The 24,674-nt window shown below is 46.5% G+C and overlaps 9 protein-coding genes across 9 annotated transcripts, besides 1 other annotated feature; 4 read left to right on the top strand and 5 right to left on the bottom strand.

Annotated features, from left to right (window-relative positions):
* Positions 1–70: 70 nt before the first annotated feature.
* Positions 71–2,291, top strand: UA08_02142 (hypothetical protein; the record flags this gene model as incomplete). The annotated part of the gene is made up of 3 exons (XM_020264282.1): positions 71–100; positions 179–1,619; positions 1,744–2,291. The coding sequence occupies 3 exons, from the start codon at positions 71–73 to the stop codon at positions 2,289–2,291; spliced, it is 2,019 nt and encodes a 672-aa protein (XP_020122224.1).
* A 658-nt stretch (positions 2,292–2,949) lies between these two features.
* On the top strand, positions 2,950–5,020 carry UA08_02141 (hypothetical protein; the record flags this gene model as incomplete). The annotated part of the gene is made up of 3 exons (XM_020264271.1): positions 2,950–3,048; positions 3,120–4,079; positions 4,634–5,020. 3 exons carry the CDS (start codon positions 2,950–2,952, stop codon positions 5,018–5,020), a joined length of 1,446 nt encoding a protein of 481 aa, XP_020122223.1.
* A 2,096-nt stretch (positions 5,021–7,116) lies between these two features.
* Positions 7,117–7,172: a repeat region (Identified by RepeatMasker using a combination of RepBase library and repeat library created with RepeatScout).
* Positions 7,173–7,740: 568 nt separating this feature from the next.
* UA08_02140 (hypothetical protein) lies at positions 7,741–11,365 on the top strand (the record flags this gene model as incomplete). The annotated part of the gene is made up of 3 exons (XM_020264260.1): positions 7,741–10,135; positions 10,194–11,061; positions 11,152–11,365. 3 exons carry the CDS (start codon positions 7,741–7,743, stop codon positions 11,363–11,365), a joined length of 3,477 nt encoding a protein of 1,158 aa, XP_020122690.1.
* A 583-nt stretch (positions 11,366–11,948) lies between these two features.
* UA08_02139 (hypothetical protein) lies at positions 11,949–13,873 on the bottom strand (the record flags this gene model as incomplete). Its single annotated transcript, XM_020265192.1, has 8 exons — positions 11,949–12,238; positions 12,372–12,561; positions 12,623–12,693; positions 12,758–13,049; positions 13,111–13,250; positions 13,307–13,373; positions 13,447–13,562; positions 13,630–13,873. 8 exons carry the CDS (start codon positions 13,871–13,873, stop codon positions 11,949–11,951), a joined length of 1,410 nt encoding a protein of 469 aa, XP_020122691.1.
* A 542-nt stretch (positions 13,874–14,415) lies between these two features.
* On the bottom strand, positions 14,416–15,498 carry UA08_02138 (hypothetical protein; the record flags this gene model as incomplete). The annotated part of the gene is made up of 1 exon (XM_020265137.1): positions 14,416–15,498. The coding sequence occupies one exon, from the start codon at positions 15,496–15,498 to the stop codon at positions 14,416–14,418; it is 1,083 nt and encodes a 360-aa protein (XP_020122687.1).
* Positions 15,499–17,382: 1,884 nt separating this feature from the next.
* On the top strand, positions 17,383–17,863 carry UA08_02137 (hypothetical protein; the record flags this gene model as incomplete). The annotated part of the gene is made up of 2 exons (XM_020265026.1): positions 17,383–17,444; positions 17,572–17,863. The coding sequence occupies 2 exons, from the start codon at positions 17,383–17,385 to the stop codon at positions 17,861–17,863; spliced, it is 354 nt and encodes a 117-aa protein (XP_020122688.1).
* Positions 17,864–18,554: 691 nt separating this feature from the next.
* Positions 18,555–19,444, bottom strand: UA08_02136 (hypothetical protein; the record flags this gene model as incomplete). Its single annotated transcript, XM_020264915.1, has 2 exons — positions 18,555–19,138; positions 19,261–19,444. The coding sequence occupies 2 exons, from the start codon at positions 19,442–19,444 to the stop codon at positions 18,555–18,557; spliced, it is 768 nt and encodes a 255-aa protein (XP_020122689.1).
* A 1,031-nt stretch (positions 19,445–20,475) lies between these two features.
* UA08_02135 (hypothetical protein) lies at positions 20,476–22,403 on the bottom strand (the record flags this gene model as incomplete). Its single annotated transcript, XM_020264804.1, has 3 exons — positions 20,476–20,778; positions 20,835–21,206; positions 21,258–22,403. 3 exons carry the CDS (start codon positions 22,401–22,403, stop codon positions 20,476–20,478), a joined length of 1,821 nt encoding a protein of 606 aa, XP_020122552.1.
* A 631-nt stretch (positions 22,404–23,034) lies between these two features.
* On the bottom strand, positions 23,035–24,649 carry UA08_02134 (hypothetical protein; the record flags this gene model as incomplete). The annotated part of the gene is made up of 4 exons (XM_020264693.1): positions 23,035–23,430; positions 23,506–23,647; positions 23,701–24,219; positions 24,285–24,649. The coding sequence occupies 4 exons, from the start codon at positions 24,647–24,649 to the stop codon at positions 23,035–23,037; spliced, it is 1,422 nt and encodes a 473-aa protein (XP_020122683.1).
* Positions 24,650–24,674: the final 25 nt, after the last annotated feature.

Raw genomic sequence — 24,674 nt, 5'->3', positions numbered from 1 at the left:
TAATTGTCTAACTGCTTAAGCGGGATATCTCATCCCAGTCCAGGCAGACACGCCGACTGAGCAGAGCGACATGCCTCAATTCAAGGACGAACATGTCCTGGTGAGTCTCTCCACGCCCTAGCTTTTGTAAAGCAAAGAAAAGGAAGATAGACCATCGCTAATAGCTTGTACGTCACAGCTCATCGCGCCAGGCTCCCAAACGACCCTCGCGCAGTTGGGACTGCCTGAATCCTTCACTCCTGCCAGTCACCGGTTTCCCACGCGCATGTTCCCCGCAGAAAAGAAAGGCGAGTTTGAGCCGTTTAAAATCCGGGAAAAGAGACGCGAGGTCAATGCTACGACGACAAACAATAATACCGATAACAACAAAAATAATGACAATGAGAAACCCGATGTTGACATGACAGAGGCGCCGAAACAGGAAGAAACAGAAAAGAAACTGGAAGAAACAAGCAACGCCAACAACGGCGAGACAGCTGCCAATGGCATTGGCAATGGCACAGCGGAACAGCAAGGCCAAGAAGATCAAGAGGCAGAACCCAAGGAGGAATTCTTTCTTGAAGAAGATATAATTTCCGACGAGGGCGCTGTATACCCCATTCGCAATGGACATATCGTCGACTGGCCGTGTTTCCTATCTCTGCTAGAACATGTATACAACACTCTGAGTCCGCCGTTCCACACGCCGATTTTGATCTTATCCGAACCAGCGTGGACGGCGCGCGATCGCGAAATCCTAACACAGTTCGTTTTTGAGAAGTTCAAACCCCCGGCGTTCTGTTTGATGGACTCTGCGCTCGCAGCTTGCTATGCCTACGGCACAATTAATGGTACTGTGGTTGATATTGGCTATGGTAAGGCGAATGTGACCGCTGTTATCGACTCGGTTGTGCAAGAAAATGGTCGAGGAATTGCTTTGGAGGGATGTGGAGGTGAGACAATGACGGATCGATTGGAAGAGCTGTTGAAATCAAAGGGATTCACGAGGGAAATGTGCGAGCAGTTGAAACGCAGCAATGTCACGGAAATCCTTCCCCTGGGAACCCCGTTACCGGGATCTACTGACGCTGCTGGTAAGAACGGTCAAGGAGCCGGCAATCCAGCTGCCGCTGCGTCAACAGGCACAAGCGAGGGAATCAATTCATCCAAGATCCCCCGCGGTCCTGGTCGAGGGACCCAAACTGAGAACAATGAAAACGGCGAGGACGACGAAGGTATTCTCGACGTTGCTGCTATTGTCACGAGTGGCAATACCAACGAGTTCCTCGCTAAACGCGAGAAAGAAAAGGCTACGAGCAAGAAGGGCGCCGCTGAGCAGGCTAATAGGGCAGCTCGTTTACCAAATTCGAAGCGTGAAACGACTACTTTCCAGTTTGAGGAGTTTGCCCGTATCAACGACTCGGCTCAGTATATCCGCCAGCGACGTGATGTCGAGGTTGGTCTTGAGCGTTTTCTTCTTACCACGCCCGGGAAGGAGAGGGAAGAGCGTGGAAGTAATGGTGTCTTGGAAGATTTGGCGGCTCAGATTCACCATACTATTTTGGCAGTCCCGGATGCCACGAAACGGAGTGAACTCTGGGACAATCTGATTATTATTGGAAACGGAAGCCGTGTTCGAGGTATGTGCTGGAAGTCCTAAATTGTCGAGTAACAGCGTTTATCTGACTATTCGCAATCACCAAGGTTTTGTCCCTGCTCTACTCTCAATAATTACCCAAAGGTACATCTTATCCCCGTCAGCAGGTATGTTCACTTCGGAGATTCCTTCGAATATATCTACTCCAATGGCCACTGGCACAACCACCCCGGCCAATCCGGGAAGTCAAACGCCAGGACCTCTTCTTCATCCAGCTGCGCATGGAGTCAACCCCTTACTCGTCGCCGCCACACATGCCAACGCACCACCAATGCCGCCAATTACACCGGGCATGCATGAAAACCCAGCATTATACATGTCATCTATGCATTACCGCTCCACAGGCCACTCACAGACCCCAACATCAGTGAAAACCGTCAAACCACCAGACTATTTCCCAGAATGGAAGGACCAAGGCGGCGGCGGTAACAGCAGCAATGCGCCTGGAACTACCGGAGCCGGTGGTACGAATACAACATCCAACCCATCGGGCGCACCCCGTCCCGGAATGGAAGAAGGCGTGTTCTTGGGGGCGCAAATAGCGGCCAAGATGGTCTTCATTAATGATACCCAGGGCCAGTACAAGGGCTATCTACCAAGGGCCGAGTACAATGAGAATGGACCGTCGGCTATTCATGAGTTTGCGCTGCTGTGATCTAATTTCAAGGTTTTTTTTTTTTTTTTTCTCAATTGTTCGCATATACTCAATGATATGCTTGAAGTTGAAAGAAGGAGGAAGGGGAAAAAGTATTTGACAGACATGATCTCGTCTGTATACAGGAGTTTTGTTTCCAAATTCGAGTCTTTTTATTACCTGGAACTAGATTCGGCTTATTTTGTTTTGCTGGCTTGATACGGGAGAAGGGAGTCCGGCTTGATCTTTGGTTGATTGATTGGCGAGGCGGTCTATTTATTTACTGTTTCTGTCTTTTCAAATAAATCAAATTTGTATTTGTATATTTGCAGTCCAATCAATGTTTCCTTTTTTTTATGTAGTCCGTACCTTGACGGTAGAGTGGCTCCTGATAGGGAAAGCCGCAGTACGTTGGACCAATCATCGCTGGTGTGGCGCAGTATCCCACGTGACCTAGTGCCAATCGATAGAATAGCGCCACCGCTGAGGAATATCGCAACTACTACTACTCTTCTCAGCTTCCATATTCAACTCTCTACACTCGATCCCATAGTCGCTAGCTTATCATCGCTTCATCGCATTTGATTTCATATTCGACTAATCAACATCGGTCGCTCATATCGATTCTCCGTCCGCCGTCTCCGCCTTCCATCCTCCGTACGGACAACGAATTAGCACAATGCCTCGTGCTGAAGCAGGCAGCACCAAAGCAATCAGCAATAAAATCAAGCAACGTGGGCTGACAAGACTGAAATGGTACTGCCAGCCGTGCGAAAAGGTTTTTTTTTCCCCTCTCCCGAATTCTGATTCCACCTTGTAGAAGCTGTTACTAACTGGAAGTGATTCTAGGCATGTCGCGACGCCAACGGGTTTAAATGCCACGTCCAGAGCGAGTCACATGTCCGGCAGATGCTCTTGATTGGAGAAAACTCCAAAGCGACCATTGACCAATACTCAGCCGAATTTTTGCGCGAATTTATCAGTCTATTAAAGACGACTCACCAGGAGAAAAAAGTGAATATAAATCATTTCTATCAGCAAGTGATTTCGAAAAAAGACCATATTCATATGAACGCGACGAAATGGTCGAGTTTAACGGAGTTTTGCAAATATCTGGGCAGGGAAGGAATTTGCAGGGTCGAAGAAACAGAGAAGGGGCTTTTTATCAGCTGGATTGATAATAGCCCTGAGACCTTGAGGCGCAAAGAGGCGGTTATGAAGAAGGAGAGGCAGGACAAGGGTGACGAGGAGAGGGAGCAGAAACAGATTCAGGCACAGATTGAGAGGATGAGGAAGGCGGAGCTGGCAAAAGCTGCTGCCGCAGCTGAGAAGAGTGGTAGTGAGGAGGATAAGGAGCGGGCTGCAGAAAAGTCGAATTTGTTGTTGGAGAGGAAGGAAGGTGATAAAGTTAAGCTCAGCTTTGGGGCGCCTAAAGCTGCAGCTACTACCACGACGACGACGACGACGATGACTGCATCTGGTCAGACCGAAGAGAAAGCAGAAGAACCGAAATCAGCATCAGCATCAAAACCCGCTATATCATTTTCGTCCTCGTCCGCTTCGACAACCTCCAAACCGAAAAACGTATTTTCCTCCTCTTTTGCTCCTAAAACGAATAATACAGTGAAAAACCCACTAGCAAATCCCTTGGCAGGCACCAAGAAATCAACATTTGTGCCGCAGCAGCAGAAAGTCTCGCAGCAAGAGATGATTATGAAGAGGGAAATGGAGGCCATGGAGCGAAAAAATAATAATAATAAAAGGATGCCTTCTACTAATAATGTCTTTGATAGTGCGAAGAGGCAGAGGGTATCATGAGCTTGAGTTTGTTTCATAGATTTATCTACAGATCAGATTAAACGATTGATATGATACTTGGAACATTTAACGTGGCCAATTATAGTCTGAGGTCTGACCTTAGAGCAGTTAAGGTGTCTTTGCTTCGTACACCTCTGCGCTCTTGATTGTATACTCAAGAATTCAATGGGAACCTAATTTATGATAATCAAAATTGATTCCTTTCGGGTGTGATCATTATCTTCATATTTGGTAATGAGTTAATAGGGCTAGGGCTGTCTTTGTCCGGCAGCCCTAAGTCGACATAATAAGCTGTTGTTGTCCTATAACCATTACCCTTCGCACAATTTGTTCTTCACTTGACTTTATAGCTGAATAAATATACAGGTTTGTTTCGATTTCCTAACGTCTAAGTAAATCATTTGCCGAAGAGTTAATTTCATCCATTCGCTTGTTGAGACTTGATTGCCATTGATTCCAGTCAGTAACTGTCTTTTACCTACCCAATCGTTACACAAGCACTAGAAATTCTTCGGATTAATAAGGTTGACTACATCTTTGTACAGACCGACAAGAAGCCCTTGTTGATTATCATTGATGCTCTGGATGAGTGTGCAGGTGAAGCTAACATTGCTCTTATTGTTGATCTTTTGGCTCAAATCCCTCAGGACTGCGGGAAACGACTGCTTGTGTTTATGACAAGTAGACCGGACTATTGCATTCGTCCAGAGCTCTTTAAGGTTGAGCATAAAGAATTCAAGCTGCAATTTATCATTAAGAATGTCACGAATGGCGATATAATCCTCTATATTACAAACTATATTACAAAGGAGTTCAAGAGTATGTCCATCAAGGTCCAGGCTGGACGTGAATGGCCTGGGAAAAATGCCATCGATAGTCTTGTTGATGGTGCAGCCAGTCTGTTCACCTGGGCAGCGCTGTTGATACGTTGAACTTGGCAGGACGGAAAAACATCGCGTCTTCGTCTAAAACAAACTGTCCAAGGCAATTGCGCGGAGTCGACGCCTCAACTATCGCTTGGTCAAATTTATACTAGAGTTTTGACAGAGTCAATTCGAACGGAATGGAGCCATATTGAGCAGGACGAACATTATGACTCTCCCCGAGATGTATTCCTCCTACAAGCTCCTCTCTCGGTGACTGCTTTGAGAAATTTCATAAAAAGCTCAGACATAGAGTCCAAGCTGGGTAATTCACACTCGATTATAGACATTCCCAAAGACTCGAATAGTTTCATTCGCCTCCATCACCCTCTATTACGTGACTTTCTTCGGACTGGACAGACCTTCCAGCAAGAAGGATATCATGGCTTAATAGAGTATGGTCTCGATGAACGATTTTACATAAATGTAGAATTTTCTAGCTGATTCAAGTCTAGATTTGATGAGCGAGAAATTAAAGTGGGACATTTGCGCACTACAAGAATGACATAGATACCTCTCGGGAAAATCAGCACATATCGACGGAGCTGCGATACGCCTAATGCTATAGGGTTGGACACCTCCAGTGTGGTAATGCTCATTTGTCTGCAGGAGTAAGACACACTTGTTCCTCCTAGAGCACCTTCTACACTGGGTTGAAGTACTTATACTGATTGATAAGACTTTTGAGAGCGTGAAGGTGATTGACAGTACTAGACATGCACCTAGACCTGGACTTCACTAATGCACGGCCTAGTAAGTAGACCCTGAAACCCCCCTCTAGGCAAGAACATGCGTTTATTTTTATCAGAAATACCTGCTCAGGTGAAAACTGCAGTAGAAAGTTCTCGTGGTCAATTTTGCCCAGATGAACGCACCAACATTTTCCCCTGAAATTCATTAGGGCCGTCAATTTCGGCTTACACGCGCTTACTTTTGCTCAACTGGATGTTTTAATTCCCCTCCTGTTGTTTATGATTAACAGTTGGATGAATTTTACACGTACTATGGCCATGTTCAATAGAGCAGAAACTATGTGTAAATATCAGACACTCCGCAACCAACGATTGAAATGAAACCATTATTTAATGAATCTACCCTTCGCTAAAAAGATGAACACTACGTTTCGACGGAATCTGCCAAATCTGTGCCTGGTGAAGTTGTTCCAAAAAGAACCCCATTTAAGGCCGGTCCAAGATGTTTTCAGTCTCAGTCCAGCATATCAGGTCCTGGATTCCACTTATGACCTGTGGCTCACGTAATTGTATCCGAATGTGTCCTTTCCTCCATGTTGCATCCCAACTACCTCGGGACACGCCTCGCTTTGTAGCGAGGTGGAGCAAGATACGCAGGTTTGGACAGTGCGTGCAAACATTGCCTGCAAAAGCTCGGCCGCGCCGCTGCACAAGTCTTCGCGGAACGCGCGCTCCTGCTGGAGGAGAGATGTAGATATCCGTTCCCAAACCCTAGACCTGAATCATTCTAGGCCGTAAATGGTTTAGCTTCACTATACCGGTTACTGTTTCTTATAGCTAGTTACATACCAAATCGTATAGGATGCACTATAAACACAAATTGCTGTATAGAAATATATAGTTAATGTCCGTTTGTGACGGGAAAACAGTAAGAAAAACCGAAGCAAGCTTTCCCAATTTAGGACAACATAGGGTTTGGCAACCGTTCTCTTGCAGCATCCTGATGCCCCTCAGTGTCAGTGTATCATTGGCCATCACCCACGTTCGATGGGCTCTTTGGTCTGGCTGGGCGTTTATGATCCTTTCGGCGTTGCAATCGGGGGTACCATTTTCCAAAATCGATTGAAGCAGCATCTCGCCTCAGCTGGTCTCGATGAAAAGATCGGTCGCCTGGAATCTAACCTGCACGCCGTATGCATTCACGTAGGCCCCAGTCGACCTCGTCACTGTTGTCGTTTGAGGGCTTTCCCCTAGGATGCTTGTAGTATAGACGAGCATGACTGTGGACGGCACAATGTACGTGCATGGTTCAGTACGATCCCACGGCCAAGCTGTAATTGTCCCAGTAGTGCTTACACGCGGCTCTGACGATGAAAGATCTAGAGAGAAGAGAAAAAGGCATGAACCACCATGAAGTAGTCAGTCATCGCAAGCTGACTCGACTCCCTAAGTAAGGTACTTGAATGGTCAATGTTAATAACTATTATGATTAGGTGCGCCACCCCCGTCTCAGCAGCTACGTGCCATGAGGCCCGATTCCCCGATGAGGCACACAAACAAAATTCGTTATCATATCTAAAATATCAAGTAAAAATACAGCTTCATTGTGGGAATCTTGATATGTTATAAATGGCTATTTTGTATGTGATTACAAGGTGCAAGTGACTGTGGCGCATTGACCTGTGAACTAGGTACATTAAGCGGCAGCACAATGTGACTAACGCTCTGATACTATAGTTCAAATACTATAGTTTAGCCTTCCTTCAATTGGAAATAGGGCCGGGGCTACTGTGAACAAATTTATATCTCTAAAGCCAAGATACTTCGTAGTTAACCGGGTTGGTCGTCACACATTGTCGGCTGATTTGTCCTGTCTGACCATTGTTGTTTCATTGAATGCATACCCAACCGCTGATTCGGATGCCCGACATTCAACAGATTCTGAGCGTAAATATAGACATTGGGAAGTGCTCCATTTACCAGATATAAATGAACGACGCTCGGTGTCTTCGATAAGCGCTTTATGTTGTCGGTGCCATGGAACACCTCGAGTCCATTCTTGACGCCACCGACAGATTGGTGACTTTCGAAATCCCCTACATTTCAAGTGACTACGACCTCGGTGAATTCACAGAGTTCGGTTCGCGTCTGGGCTATCAAAGTATTCGCGAGTTGTTTCAGCTTCACGAACAGGATCCAAATTCTTTTGTGGGCTTATTGCAACGATGGCTTTATTTTGGCTTGCTCCGCGAAGTTTTCGGTACATATCTTGTTATATCAGACTTCATAATTATTAAGGAGTCAAGGGAACTAATATCCACCACACAACTGCCACGATACTGCCAAGGTTGGCTGCAACGATCTTCCCATCTGCCCCAAAGCGACCTGCAGAGGTTGTGGAACAATATCAGCTTCGCGGCAAGACTGAGCAGTCGCCTCGATAAATATAGCGAATCACAAAAATGCCACGAAGCACAGCTGATTGTTTTCTCGATCAAACTGCTTATTGATACTTTGGCCGTGACTGTCGAGCCTATAGTGAAAGCATTTGTAGACCCTTTTGCAATTGTGACGAAGCCTGAAACTTCCACCTTCTTGCTCGCTTACCTCGTCGAGCAGCGATGGTGCCCATGCCGACTGGCTAGCATCAGCCGTGAGCTCCCAACCCAAGCACTGTACCCCCTAACAGCGTGCAAAGCCTCTGATTTCATTGGTTCCGACCACGAAGACTGTACGAAGCAAGTATGCAGGTTAGACAACCTTCCGAGCTATCCGGCGCAGCACACTCAAACCTGCTTGTGCCATAACTGTCCGCTCGTCGAAGTCCCCGTTGACAAAATCGCAGCCATCTATCGAGACGGGGACGTGCCGGTGCTTTCCTGCACCATAGACAGCTACACAGGTGGTATCAGCGTTGGTGTACTCGCCAGCCACAACTGTAGATCTTTCACTGCGATCTCCCACGTTTGGTCTGATGGGCTAGGAAATGACACAGCCAACGCGCTCCATGAATGCCAACTGACTGACGTTGTCCAGCAAGTGCGGCGGCTTCAGGATATGCTCGACAATGGCCCCAGTGGTTCGCAAGCTTCCTTGGTTGAAGGACGTTTACCTTTTCTCGACGCCTCCAATAGCCACCATCCTGCATACTTCTGGCTCGATACGTTGTGTATTCCTCTGGACAAAAAAGCGCGGCAAATTGCTATCGGACGTATTGATTGGACTTTTGCCGCAGCCAAGGCGGTACTAGTGCGTGAACGCAGTATTCGCCATCTACCACTTGTTGACATGCCGTTGTTGAAGCTTGCTGTTCATATGCGCTGTCTCAAATGGCTCACACGATGCTGGACGCTTGTCGAGGGCATTGCTTCCTGGAAAATCTACTTAGAATTTGCTGACCGAGCCTACAACCTCACCGAGTTGCGAGCACATCTCGAAAACTTTGAATCTCAGAAACCAAGAGTACTCATGCCAACTCCAGTCGGCTATGATGACCCCATTCGACTAGAGTCTAATTCAACAACGTTAGAAATTGTTCGATACGAACAGTATCTGCAAGGTTTCTCAGAAGCTGTGCTATCATGGGGCTCGGAGTATAAATCAGTCCTTTCACGTGAGATTAGGCATGATTTGATGGCATGCTTCAATGTTCTGGATCTTGCGAAAGAGGGTAAACCCAGTTTTGTCACGGCATGGAACACTTTGTTGTACCGGTCAACTACCAAGCTTCAGGACGTACCGGGAATCCTAGCAGTAGCTAATTCCATCTCAATTCGAGACATTATTCAGCTGGACTACTCGCAGCGCCTCAAAGCTATCATCAACACATTCTCTGAGATTCCAGCCTCACTACTCTTTAACGATGGACCAAAATATGACCATGAGCCCAAAAACAAATGGGTGCCCTCCCAGATACATGGTGGTCGCCCCCTATCTGACAAGCCCAGCGTGAGAACTTACCAGGAAGGGCGTATGGTAGGGCCACTTTACACCTCGGCATTTCGGGCGCTGGTCTTTCCTGCAACGGCTTTAGGAGAGTTTGATTTAGCGACCGAAAGTTGTGTATGCTCTAGCTCGTCAATTACCTCTCGAGCTGTAGCTCAGGAGCAGCTCCATCTTAGGGTTGAGCTATCGCATGCCAGGCCGAATCAGACGGACCAGCAATGGTGTCTGGTACTTCCAGCAGATTTTATGATCGATGGATATCTGGCCACAACCGCATCTATTGCTTTTTGTGCCACAATCCAGAAGATGCATATTGAAAAAGAAGTAGAAGAAAGCTTTGACGGAGCCATGTATCAAAGATATACGAAGAATGCCTTGGTAACATGGGATATGACCGCCAAAGTCACCGTTGCACCAAGAGTGTCCACGAACGTGACAACGATAAATGCTAGGGAGCTGACAGCTGAATTGTTATATGTTGAATGTGGTAAGTTCCGCTCTGCACGCTATTCCGAATACACAACACCAATAACAAGGAATAAAAGATATGCAAAATTGGGCATCTCCCGAAGCATTGGTTTCCTCGTTGACTCGCGAGCAGACGGCTGATCTTCACGATCGAATATTGAAGCTCAAAATAACGGCTGTCATCATCATCTTTCTCAGCCTCTCTGTTGGCCTCGGTCTACTCAATAGCGATTCGGTGACGAAGGCCAGCGTCGGCGTCAAAGTAGGCGTATCTGCTGTCCTCATTGTGTTTATTCTGGCATTCTTCCTATGGACCATATCAGTCCGAACCAGCACCCGGATTAACTACGAACCTGACACGAGAACACACGAGGAATGGTCCGCGTTATTCCTCGATCCGGAATTACGGGCGGCTCAATCATGGCAGTACCGGTTCGAGCGGTGGCTTCGCCGGAAAACGCACCGATCGCACAATGATTGTGCACAACAAGCCAGCGGCGGCGGGCAAGGAGTGCAAGAATTGGAAAGTCAGCTCTCAGAGCGGCCACAACCAGCAGCGGCATTGAACACCATCAACAAGTTCTTCACGGTCTTTTCAGCTGTGATGTCAATGGAGGAAAAGATCTCCCTGGTGAGGCTGATGTTGTGCTTTACAGAGCTTGGACTGCTTGCATGTATCGATCACGCGCTTGCAGGGTATACTCTTCAGCAAGTTGCAGTGGCTTTGACGTTCCTGCCCGTCATCGTGTCGCTGTTTTTGATCCCTATACAGTGGGCGTATCGTAATATCAATGTGCTCCAGAAGAGAACAATCATGACCAGCATTTTCAGAATGGTAGTCTGGTTGATACATATGGGAGTCTTGCTTTGGGTTGTTCGATCGCCACTCTTGAAGCGATTCCGTTCCGTGGGACTAGCAGCCGTGGTTCTTGCCGGATTACAGCCGTGAGTTTGCCGTAATGAATCATCCTTAGAACGCTGAGCTACTATGGATGGGTGCCTATTTGATTTAGATCGAAGCTAACAGCTCACTAGGCTACTGATTCTCTGGGTACTCATTGATCGGCAGTTTGTATGGTTCGCGGAACAGTGGAAGAAAAGCCCGCTCACGTACTACGACATCTTCGAGATGTCACACCATGAAGAAGATGATCTGGCAGGTAACTTTTTCTTCGCTGCTCTCCGAGTCCTTATTTGGCATCCCCTCTGCAATTCTTGGAAACGGTCAAGATCAAGAAAGACTCCATAGATGCCGATTGCACCAGACTATTATTGGGTGTTAGTGTTTATAGGCCATAAGGAGGCTTAGATATACAGAAAAAATGCAGGAAATCGTTCAGACACCTATCTATCTTTGAATATCTGTGGGTGCAAATCTACAACCACCCGAATTGTTCTCGCCCTGCACTGAACTATGAGGCATGGGTGGATTTGACCAGAGACATTCCACCTGCTGGTGCAAAAATTTATCTCGGCTTGCTTGCATCTCCATTGGCTGCGAATGAATCGCGAACACGATCACAGTATTTGTCAGAGAAAGCCGGCAAGATGCACACGTGACCTTTTTGCCCTAAGGTAGTGAGCATGCAATTATAAAGCCAATCACTTTTTGGTACCTTTGTTGAATCTTTGGTACCTTGGATAAATGATATTTGATTCAAAGGCCTGAAGAATGGATTTACAGTCGTAGATGTGAAGGTTGAAAACTTTTATGATCTATTATTAAGCGTTATACGGAGCTAGAATTCCTCTATGAAAACAAAATTACATAGTAAATAGCTGGGACCTCAGTCCAGTGTCACCCGCGGCCTTTTCATAACAGTAATACACGTTTATAAGATATATCTGTAGGTTGGTGCCTTGTCGCCCAGCGATTCGATCTCTTCTGGACTCAACGTCCCCTCCGTATAACCGAGCGCATCCCTCTTCTTATTGCAATGGTCATATCCAAACCTCAGAATCACCACTGCCACCAGTCCGATAAGGACAAGCATGAGAGATAGACCATGTCCCAGAAGGAATTTGGGTGAATCCTGCGACCGATAGAAATTTGACACCATGGCGCCGCCTAAATTTCCGAAACCGACGTGAATTGCCAGGCCGACGGCACGTTTGTAGCTCCCTGCAAGGTTGTTTGAAATCCAAGTGACGTTGCATGGGAATGCGGTATAGAGGCCTTATTAAACAAGCAAAGGAAAAATTAATCTTCGAATGCCAAGGAGGTTTGCCAACATCAAAAGAGGAAAACAACATACCACAAGTAACTATGAATACTCCCGCATATGTAAGACCGGGGATAGACGCGGCCGCTCCAGCCATAGTGATGATGTAGCCGGCTATAATGACACCATAAAAGACGAAGAGGATGGGAGACCGGCTGAGGTGACGGTCAGAGTACCAGGCGACAGCGATGGCCATGAAGGCTGCACAGGCGTATATAGGGATCTATTATTTCACCATTAGTTCAAATTACACTTTGTCTGCAATTTGAAATAGCACTAAATACCGTCATAAGTTGTGCATTGGTAGAAGTAAACCCGAGATTCTTGATGATCGTGGGGAGGAACAGAGAGATTGCTTTTGAAAGCCAGTCAGCGGGGTTCATACAACACCTAGCCATCGTGGGGAGAAGACAACATACCGTAAATCGGGCTAATCAGTGATAAGTTCATAAACATAGCCACCAAAACCTGCCAGTCCGTAAATGCCGCGGTGACAAAATTCCACCGAAATTTCTCGTTTTGTTGTGCCCTTGGCCCGTCACGATTCAGCTGTTCATATACCCAACGCTTTTCGTCATCCGTCAAGAAAGATGCCTCATCTGGAGAGTCATAGATCAAGAAATATGCAATCACTGCAATAACGACGGTGGCCATGCCCTCGAGGATAAAGATCCAGCGCCAGCCGGCGAGATTTCCGACTCCGTCCATTTTCTATTTTATTCTTAGCCGCAGAGCATAAAAGAAGGAAACAAAAAGATGAACGAAAACATACATCAATGGCAAATGCTAACAACCCCGAAAATGCGCCTGCGATACTGGCGGCGCTGAAGAAAAGGGCGTTTCGGAGTAGGGCATGTTTGCGAGAGTACCAGATGGTTGTGTAATAGATGACACCGGGGTAGAGACCACCCTCTGTTGTGAAGAATTAGACGGGTCCTCGGGTTTAGATGTCTAAATGGGATAGTTACCTGATAGTCCCAGGAAAACACGAGCGACAAGAAGACCATTGAAACTTTTCACAACCCCCATCAATGTCTGTTTTTTCTCGTCCATTAGTTTCGGCTCAGTATCTGGGTAAAAAAGGAACGAAAGGAAAAAAGCTTCTCACCGTGATAGTCCCCCAAATCACCATAATGGACGGCAGCCAGATTGATGGTTTGAGACGCTTCAGCATAATATTCGACGGCACTTCTGCAAAGGCATAAGTGAGGAAGAACACCGTCACTACAGGCCGTTAGCTTAGAAGACGCAAGTATAGAGAGAGAAAAGAAATCAATCAGGAGATAATTACGTGTCAAATCATATTGGGATCCGCTCATATGGAGATCCTCTGCCAGTCCTTCGATCTTCGCGTTTCCGATGTTGCCTCGGTCGAGGAAACTCATCAGATAGAGGACGGCGAGCATAGGAATCAGACGTATGTCCAATTTTCGAAGGACGCGGGCATCGCTCAATTTTGCTGCTGGTTCGCAGTCTCCCAGCTTCTCGGCGATGGCGACGTCGATGTCTTCTTTGTCGTCTTTTGGAAGCGACATTGTTTAGCACTTTCTGATGAAAAAGGGGGGGAGGGGGCAGAAGTAGGGGTGCGTCAATTCATTCAGTTTTGGAAATTTCCATGTAGTGCAATGAACATTAGAAGCTAGAAAGAAAGCCTATATATGCATCGCTATCAAACCCCCGTAGAAGCAATGCCGATAGGGGGATACCTAATTTGCTAACAGCTCTGAGATAAGACTGATTAGGGTTTACTTGTCGGCTCTAAATCAAGAGCCGAAGGTGCTTTTTTTCCCAGACCTCTGAGATAAGAGTTCCAAGTGGTAAGTTTTGCCTTTAATGAGAGTCCACTTAGTGCTAATTCCACTATTGCCGAGCCTGGTTCTAAGAATGGTTATTATATTCGATATTTGTCCATTAAATGTCAATGGATACCAATACATGGGGACAGGAACTGCGAAATTGGAAAAATAGTTGGGATATAAATTAAATCGATAGATATAGTCTTCCAGTGGTTAAGCTACCATGTTATATACATGAGATTGAATAGTTCAAGGGCCCGAATTTTAGTCACAAATCTCAATCACAATTCAACAGTTTCGGTCTCCTTTCTCTCCTCCCTGCTGTTTTGATCCTCCACGAAAGAGATTGGGTTCCGTCGAGAACGGTCGACTTTCACATTAAACACGTCAAGCCGCTGATATCCACCGACCACATCGTGATACTGTTTGCCCTCAATCGTCTCATCCAGATCCAAATCCGCATACAAAATTCCCTCACGGTCGGTCAACTGGCTTGTCTCGACCTGCTTTCCACCATCTACAATACAAGCAGACTCAATCTGCTTGCCTGTAGGATCCAGAAACATTGTTGGACCTTGCGGAGATGCCTTGAGCACCTCAGTCACAAATTCTGGGTTCTTAGAGCCAGAAGCAATCAGCTCGATTGTCTGCTGATCCAAAAACCCAGCACTGAGAATTCCAAAGGCCTTGGCCTCAAAACAATGTGCCGCAGCTCGGGTTCTATTTGCTGCGACATTATCGTAATTCTTGGGAGATACGTCGCCCGCTGTCGTCGCACGAGTAGGCCATATAGCCGGCCAGGTAGAGATATGCACCTGCTCCCCTTGCGCCATAAGTGTATATCTCGCCAGCGGATTGGTATTTTCGCCACAGATAAGGTTCCCAATTTTGCCATATCCCTGCTCGGATTCGTAGACCCTCAGGCCATGCCCGTCACCGGGCGACCAGGTTAGCTTCTCGAAAAACGTCGGCATCAACTTTCTATGATGCACCACCACTTCTCCCTTTTCGCTAATAATAATGTTGGAATTGTACAATGTCGCTGTACTGAATCGCGTCTTCTCAGAGAAGCCGATGCTCACCATGGTGTTTGTCGCGCGTGCAACAGCCTGGATAGCACGGATCTCCTCGCCGTCGGCATACACGGATTCTTGGGCCATGCGTTTGAAGAAGTCATGGTTGTCGGTGGGTGGTAAGATGGAACTCCAGATTGGAAATGCCGGGATATAGCTTTCGGGGAAGACGACCAGGTTGGCTTTGTGGCGCGCTGCTTCCTGGATGAGCGCGATGGCGCGCTCAGTCGTTGCTTTGGCTGAGAGGAAGACCGGTGCGACATGGCACACTGCTGCGCGGAGGGTGGGCATGATGATGATTGGGGCTTCCAATTGATCCTGAGTATCGAAGGTATGGATCCAGATGCGAGGAACCAGCAGCTATATATATACCTGAATTATTATTATTACTTCCTCTGCTACCAGTGCCCAAGTCAATGCATGTATCCCCGGGGAAGCGGCAAAAGCGGAAATCTTATCAGTTACTAAGAATTCAAATTCGAGTACCTAATTGCAGTCCGATTTCGTCTTAAACTTTGCGGTCTTCTTTAAACTTCCTGGGCATATCCACAAGAACCAAGTTGTGGGTTGATAACAGTGATAGGTAACGGGCTAGTTAAGGCTGAAGCTGGACTCGAGAGGCGCTAAACCTATGTAGGAAATACATAGAGTCTAGTTGCCGCTTTTGGCTGATATCCATGACAAAGTCTCTAAAGCGAGGTCGCAAAACTCCCTGGCTCTTAATTCTTGACATGACTTCCTTGGTATGAAGTGATCATGTCTGGCGGGCTGCCCAGTGGGTTGTATCTTACTGCTAAGTTGCTTGAGGAGGGACATCCTTGCTAGTTCTCACTTATCCTGGATATCAAGGCCAACTTCCATGCAGGTTTCGTGGATCAATGTTACTCCAAGTAGCATTCAAGATAGTAGCGACGGCAATGAACTATCAGCAATCACTGGCTGTGAGTAGGTAGTAGGATGACAAGTGCTTAATGGATTCTACTCCTGCTAGTAGAATTTCACAAGATGGTGATGGTATTTGGTGGAGATGTAACTCTGCCACGTATCTGTATTCACAAGAAACTCTGGTGCATACTATATAATTAGATAGCATAGGTTCTCTCTTTTTTTTTTTTTTAATCTTCTTCTTTACCTTCTTGGGCTTTTATACCTCGTGGTTTATTTTCTAGGCCAGTCTCTTCTCCTCCTTTTATTTGTCCTTTTCTTTTTGCTGCTTTGTTGCATTGTGCTGGTTTATATTGTTTATTCTTTTATTGATTTGATCATATAATAATGAATGTATTCAAGGTCCCATAATTCCTATACAGCAGGGCAAAGAATAAATGCCTCTTTTGGAGTCATAATCAATGAATGCCCTGACATTGTAGAAGTGAGAATAGTTGCCAAGTTGCAATATCTCGCTATGATAAGCTCTACTATGTTATTGTGTGACATACTTGTATCCCCCTTGTCTAATGAGGTCCATATTATGTAGGAGTAATTTCATGGGCGCATTTAAACGGACAATAGTCATAACTTAGTTCTAGAGCATCTCTGTCAGGTTTCACGAAATGATGCATGTAACAAATAGAGTCATCACAAGTTATACTTGGATATTAGATTCAATGAACAGATATCTGATAGGATTTTCTGTCTGCCCGTAACCATTGCTGTTTCACTGCCTTCCCACATGAATATGAATCTCCATCAGTCCGAGTAGATTATCGACTATTTCAACGAATGAATCTTTTTGTCTACTTCATTATTTTTGACTCCTTTTAGGTCATGGTCTGGTCGACTGCTATAACATCGTTCTCATTCATCTTATGCACCAGACGAAAGAATGGCTGGTTCGTTCTAGACATTCGCTTTCGTGCTCCAGTAATACCGTAAGAGGATCGGCGTACGAGAGACCTCCAGTGGCGCTGATCAGATTCCGAGATATCTCTACTTGAACATCGTATTGGAGAGGTCCAGATTCTCCAGGAGTCATTGAAGACTCATTTCGTAGAAGTTATTCATACAATCTGCAGTCACAATTTTGTCGTAGAGAGTAGCTATAAAAAAATATAAATAGCCCCCTCTTACGTCCTCAAGGCCTGTTCTTGATTTGCAAATCAACTACAAACATTCTAGCTCTTCAAATTGATTGATCTGAAATCCGAGTCAGAATCATACTATTGTCGACCTTTGAAAATGTTTACCACAGCAAACTATGTCCCACCAAAGGCCTCCGACGCCGAGATGGCTCGATTCGAGTAAGTGATATTGTATTTGGATTCCTTTTTCTTTCTTTCACGACTATCTACATCTACTCCGTGCTCTCCCACTTCCTTCCTTCTACTTGAGTACTTCAAAAATCTCCGAAAATAACATCTTCTCTAGAACTATCTGTGGCACATGGAAGGATCAACACCTTATCTATGAGAATGGCATGGTGCCGATTCCTCTTTCTTTAAAATACACCAAGGACAACGCCACAGGCAAATGGACGAGGACTTCCGAAGGGATATTTCCAAATTTCCAAATCAACAATGCATACCCTCTCCTCCGTGTGGAACCTGGAGAAGTGGGAGCGGAGGAAATGGCTGTCGTTGCTAAGAGGGCAGTAGATAACAATAAGTGTCCCTGCACGTTCCGAAATGATGGCAAACCTGTTCACAAACGACTCTACTAGGCGGTAGGATACACTCTCAGTTGTTCCATAAACAACTTTTATCCTTTTATTTGTTTTATGTGGCATTCTATTGCTATTTTTAACCTGTCATTCCTTTTCTTCCCACTCGGGCCACTCCTTTTCATGTCTTGTACTTTGCTTTGTGGCTACAATTGTATTGCCTAGGTTGAATTGGGGATGCGGCGAGTTGCATAGAAGGCGTTTATTTCATCCATATACATTTATGATTTTCTTTCATATAGGGCGAGGCCTGTTTTAATGCAGGCAGCTAGGTAAATTGCGTAACATTGTCAGGCGGGATCCGGTGAAGGACGTGAGAGCTGTAGAACGAACCTTCGAACAGCCAGAATTATATGTAGGAAATGTACTACACCTGATATGCGCAACATAGTGTAAGGTTACTGCTAGTTAGCTGGAGAATATGTAGACCACTTGCGGAGGGGAAGTGCATCTGTTTAGTATTTCCTTATGCAATATTTTCCTATCAAGATTCAGATAACATTCTGACTGGTTTGAAAATACTATTATCTCAAGAATTAGAAACCAAACAATGATATTTGTGCCGCTGCTACGTAGATTGTCAGAGATTAGCTTGGCCTTTAACCACTTGCAATAACGTACTCAGAACACTGTGTTTACATTTTGAAATTTCTTCATAATCCATCCAGAGCACCCACAATCGTGGCCAATCTCAATCAGAAGCCTTCCAAAAGCACCAGGAAAGAGTAATAGCCGCCTTCAAAGCAAACGCAAACCACAAGCTTGTCTTGATACCTGTGAGCCTGAACAGACCACCGGCCGTCATTGCCCCCAGAATCAAGGCGACAAAGCACGCTGCCCGCCTGTTCCTCGTGGAATTATCTTTCGCGAACAAGTTCGGGTCAATCAGAAGATCACTCAACATCGTTGTCAGAACGACAGTTGGCAGCTCATCGTATTCCAGAGTCCGGCTTGCCACGATCTGTCCCGCGGCTTGGAAAGCAAGCATGCTGATGGGGAGTATCTGTATCCACGCTATGGGAGCTCGTGGGTCTTCTGCTCGTTCAGACACAATATCGAATTGAACTACAAGCGAGGCTATGAGAAGAGTGCTAGCTTGCATTGTAAAGCAGATGATATAAGTTCCGCGGCGCTTCGAGCCGAGGAAACGCATGAGACGACTGAAGAATATGTTGCCGAATATGAAGGTCGATACGGAAGCGAGGGCTTTTGCCCACAGATATGCTGGGTATTCGGGTTGGCCAGAGGCTCCTAGGCCAATGAAGACACAGTTCCCTTCAGAGTTACTTCGGTTAGCATGCATACACAGTGCAAAAGCCCCGATATCTAGGTAAATAATTGGAATAACAAACCGGTCTGCATGCTGGAAAAACTACCCCATGCATTGAATGACGTACCATCAACCAAGCCACCGACAAAGCCACAAATGATGAGGATAATATCAGTCCACTTGGTGTCAATATCGGAGAGCAGATGTTGATTGATAACTTGAAACTTTGTGGTCTTGCTCGTACTGGCTTCCTCGTCGGAAGGCAAATCGGCCATGTCTTGTCGGCTTGGTGGTGAAGAGAATTGCAACATATTGGGCATGCTTCGCTTCCTATTTGGTAACTAATGAACTATTTCCCTTGTTTGACTCAACGAATGAGAATGTATATGTTGAAGTAATATGAAGTTGAATCTTCCCGGGGCAATCTGTACTTAAATACAGCGATCTTGATTGAGTTCGGAGTCCAGCATGATGAGTCGATATTGGCGACACGATAAGCGAAGACTGCCAATTTTTACTCGGATCAGAACGTCCATGCCTCATTAGCCCTGCGATGCTGTAGATGCTTCGCAGGATTATCTGAGCCCCGTAAAAGGTCTGCCAAGAGGGGATGCTCGTATGAACCCTCTAAGCCACACTGTCGGTGTACTTCCTTGTTTCCTTTTGTTCTTCTCTCTTCTTCAGATGTATCCCTTGATTCCTGCAGTATCTATAGAAAAAGAAAGTTGTACCCAAGGGGTTTTTCCAAGCCGCGTCTTGATAATTCATTGATACCAAGAAAACTTTCAATACGCGTCAAGAGGCTTAGAGAGGTAGCGTCGCAGATCAACCAAACTATTTGTAGCAGTAACGAGAACCTTAAATATAGGTCAATGGCCTTGATCAATGATAATGTCAAGAAATTTGACATGTCAATTGTCAAGGAATTGGTCTATGTGCTTCATACGACAGCATGACGGATCTGCCCGTTCTATTCGAAAATGGCGTGTATCCTGGAAATATGGACCTTGCTCTGCAATGCACTCTGGATTATTTCAAATAATAAATATCAAACGGTCAACGTAGAATTACTATTTTCTTAAAGAAAAAAGGAACTCAGTCTGAACCTGTGCCAGAACTGCAGTTTGTAAGTCATAGGACATATACATGTCAATGTCAACCAAACAAAAAATAAAGACAATAGCATACAATAGAAGAGAAAAGGAAACCCCGGCTTGGGTGGTGTAAATAAGAAAAAGAAAACACAGATTTAAGCTGTGTGGTCAGTATAAACGGAATATATGGAATGAAATGAATGCATGCGGAAGAAAAAAAGGAAATGTAGATCGAATGAGAGAAGACATTACTCAAGAAGAGGCTCGAGTCTCTGCATCAATTCACGAACACTGAGTCCATGCTTGTGGCGATGCTCGTGTTCGTGTTCACGTTCCATTTGCTCTCTGTCGTCAAGGGCAGCAGGGGCAACAGCATCCTCAGGATGAGGTGGGATCAGAACGGAAGAAACAAGATGAATCACCCCCTCCTTAACAGGGACATTAGCTACGGACACTGGAATGTGCTCGTTGACAGTCATTAGGGTTAGACGATGGAAGTGGCGGACATCGACGCTGACTGGTTTGGAATCGAGAAGAGTGGGAAGCTCAAACTATTCAACAAAACATAAGACTTGTTCATATGGACAGTGTTAGGAGGGAAGCTTACATGGTCCTTAGTAATGATGGCATCATCGTTAACAGCATCATCAGTCTTGGGCTGGTAGTATGCATCCGTGAAAAGAGTGTGTCCCGGGACAATGTGGTATTTCAGCAGAGCCTTGAGATACTTCTCACCAGCGCGGCTGAAAAGGAATGCATTGACTTGCGGTGGCAATTTGGCAAAGGCTTTGTTTGTGGGAGCAAAGAGGGTACCACCAGCCCTAAGTTCCTTGAGATCAACACTGTCAATCAGTCCCGTTTTGATTAAAGCAAGATTCAAAGTGCTGAAAATTGAGGGGACTAGTTCGATGGTCGTCTGGGCTGATAGGGCTGGGATTAGAAGCTTGTCAATGGCGTGGATGACGCCGTTTGTAGCGTGCTAAACGGATGTTAGTATTTTCAGTAATAGTAAAGCGAGACGGATACATACGATGTCAGGACGGAAGACATGCGAGTGGAAGTTCAAGGTCAACCCCTTGGGACCAAACGAAGTGCTGATACGCTGGGGGTATTTGTTGTCATTCTCTTCCAGTCTGAAGGTGGGCAGAGTCTGGACATCCAAAAGGTCATGCAGAGTGAAGACTTCGGGCGAGATGTGATATTCAAGCCATTTGACAACAGCTTCCTTGCTGAAGTTGCGGTTGTGGTCGTGGATATGCTCAAATGCCTTGTCTACGGGCACAAAGACGGTGTAATTGGCTTGGGTTGAGTTGAGGTAGCTGACTACATCGTCGTATTGGTTGACGATGTGCGTGAAGATGCGGGTGTGGTTGCTGCCGGAGATGAGTTCGTAGATGGTTTGGTTGATTTCGTGGTGGTGACCGGCATGGTGCATAGGCCTCTCGGGCTCAGGAGCAGAGTAGCCGAAGATATGCTTCACATGTCCCATGACCTTGTCCAAGAATCCAGGCGGATGGCTTGGTCGGGCATGAGGGCATGGTGGGAAGTCGAATACATCAAGATCGTGGTGTCCAAATTGTTCAAAGTGTTCAAAATGTTCGTGACGCTCCTCATCATGGTGCTCTCCCTTGAACGGAGGATGCTCACCTCCGTGGTGGAACTCCTCATCTTCATGGTGGTGGCCCTTTTCATGGTGTTTTCCCTTGAACTTGTGATCCTTCTCGCCCTTCTTGCCATGCTTGTCCTTGCCATGCTTGTCCTTACCAAACTTGCCCTCCTTCGGCTCCGTTCCATGACCAAAATGCCCATCATCCTCACCATCCAGAGACAGCCTGTCCATGTGTTCCAGGTTCTCCAAATGCTCGAAATGAGCAACAAATCTCTGCAATCCATCTGCCAAGCCAGCGGCACGGTGCCATTTACCGGAAACATGGTCACCTTGGTCGTGAGCATGGACATCACCGGCGAACATCGCCTTCACTTTTTCCCCCTTGTCTGCATCGCCGTGACGGTGTTCCTCGGCGCCGTGATGGCCTTGCTCTTCCGATGGCAATCGCTGCACGGCAGTCGTAGAGGCCTCATCCGTAGTGAAGGCAGACAGAAGTTGCTGATCATTCCCCGGGATCACGAACGCCGTGGCCAGAGAGGCCGCGGAGAGAAGCAGAGTTGTTTTCATGCTGCCTTTCACTAGCCCCTAGTTCCTTGCTGATGCTTCTTGACTCAAGCGAGGAAGCAGAAGGAGATGGGGAAAAAAAAAAGAAGGAAGCCTGCCAAACAACTAATCTAGTTAAGCTAGGCCTTTTTCGAACTTAGTACAAAGGCCTAGATACGTAATCCAATTTGCAAGAAACAAAATGAATAAAATTCAGGGCAAAATTATGCTATCAAAAGGTGCTAAGACTGGCGATGACGCGTTCTGCCGATGTTAGCTCACTCAGCTCTGCGGTGGCTTTTTCTGTCGTGCAGAGATTGCGTGAGGTGATTGGATATTGTTTCGAAACAAGATCTTTTCCATTCGATACTGCTTTAGGCAGAAAAGAAATCAGTATCAACGCTTGCATCATCTCACGAGAAAGGGCTGTGGCGAGAGTTCCTACAGAATTATGTCATCCGGCGATGCGCGGGCCGCAGCCAATGAGAGTGCCGAACTTTTATTCGGAATAAGTACAAATTTATGAAAGCAATCAAATGCTGGAGACACACAATACAAAGCATTGTCGACTTGCCACCACTACGATTCCATGTTTCTGATTTGCAATGGCAGACACTGTTCCTCTAACCGCGTGCGGGCACACTTCTGATCTGATCTAATTTTGATCCTCCTCATCCCTCACCGCAGCCTGTTGTTTCTTATGCTGCTCCTTATCCATGCCCCCAAACGTAATCAACATCCCAAGATCATAGCCAATCTTCAGACAACCCGCAGCCAGAAACGAGACCCACAACGCACCCCTGGAAGACAAAATACCCGTCAAAACAGGCGCCAGGCTGGACGAGGTCGTCTTCACGACGTTGATTGTGCCCATGATAGCTGTGCGTTGTTCGGCGGGGAGCGCGCTGGCCAGGAAGGCTGAGCGAGGGGCGACGTCCATATTCTGCAGACAGGCGCGGCCGACCAGGAATATCATGGCGATGGGGAAGGAGGAGGGGATGGGCATGAGAGCTAGGAAGACGCTGGAGGGGAGGTGGGTGAAGACCATTGTCTAGATGATGAATTAGTTTCTTGGGAGGAAATTCTATGCTTGTGTGCGTGTATGTGTGGAGGGGTATGGACATACCTTGACATTTCCGAATCTCTTCGCTATCGAAGATGCCAATAGCATGGAAATTGCTTGGATAATACTGGTGCCGGAGAAAAGAGATCCGAGTTCGCCATCAGACATGTCAAACTTTCTCCTGAAGTAGTAGGTAATCCATGACCTGTGGATATCAGTCGGCATGTTCAAGATTTATTGTCGAATAATCAGACTTACAATGAAGCCAGCGCCGAACCAAACGAGTCCAGAGCAAAGAGTAAGAAGAGACTGGTAACCAGGCCGATGAATTGAGACTCAACCCCGGGCAGGAAGGGTATGCTGCGCCGGTTAGGTATTTCAACTTCATCCTGTTGCTGTTCTTGTTCCTGGTTTTGGCCATTATTGGATCCGAGCAGCGGCTCGGTCTCGCTGGGTCCATTATTGCCATTCTGCTGCTGCTGCTTCTTATTCTTACTGTCAGCCTCAACATTTGAGCTCAACCCCATCGTCAACGCAAACTTGACCGCGCCCACAGCAGCATACAGCAAGAAAACAACTCGACATGCGGCCACAAACTCCCAGTTTTGAGTCTCTTGCAAGATCGACATCAACCAGCCGCATACCATCATTCCCAGAGCTGTGCCCGCAGTGCCGATGAGAGAGTACCAAGCGAAGATATCACTCATATTCTCCTTTGGAGTGATATGCGCTATAGTTGACTCCTCGACAGCCCGGAAAGGGCCAATTTCATTCCCACTATACACATTTGTTAGATTAGACAGTAGAAGAGTAAAAACAACAAACCACCACCGATGACTCACTTAGGACTAATAACCCCAAAAATGGCGGCGGCCAACAACGCCCAGTAATTCCCACAAAGCCCAAACACCACACCGCTCGCACACATCATGCCGGAGCCCAGCAGAAGCACGGCTTTGCGACCCAGCGCATCCGCAAAGAGGGTCAGCAAGAAGCTGATAACGACGTCGCCGACGAGCGTCAGAGTCATGAATAGCCCGATCCTGTCGTCGGAAATGTCCAGGGCGGATAGGTACGAGGCGAGGATCAGCGTGGAGCCGCCATAAGCAAACAGGCGTACGAAGCGTTGGGCGCAGAGGAGTTTGGAGTCGAGGGGGGAGTGGAAGAGGGCTACCAGGCCGACTTCTTGAAGGATGCGATGGAGCATGGTGTTTACGCACGACGCGTCGTGA

The sequence above is a fragment of the Talaromyces atroroseus genome (genome assembly GCF_001907595.1).
Source record: "Talaromyces atroroseus strain IBT 11181 chromosome Unknown scaffold_2, whole genome shotgun sequence".
NCBI classification, from domain to species: Eukaryota; Fungi; Ascomycota; class Eurotiomycetes; order Eurotiales; family Trichocomaceae; genus Talaromyces; species Talaromyces atroroseus.
Note: the sequence above shows the minus strand (reverse complement) of the source record. Positions and strands in the feature narration are given on the sequence as shown.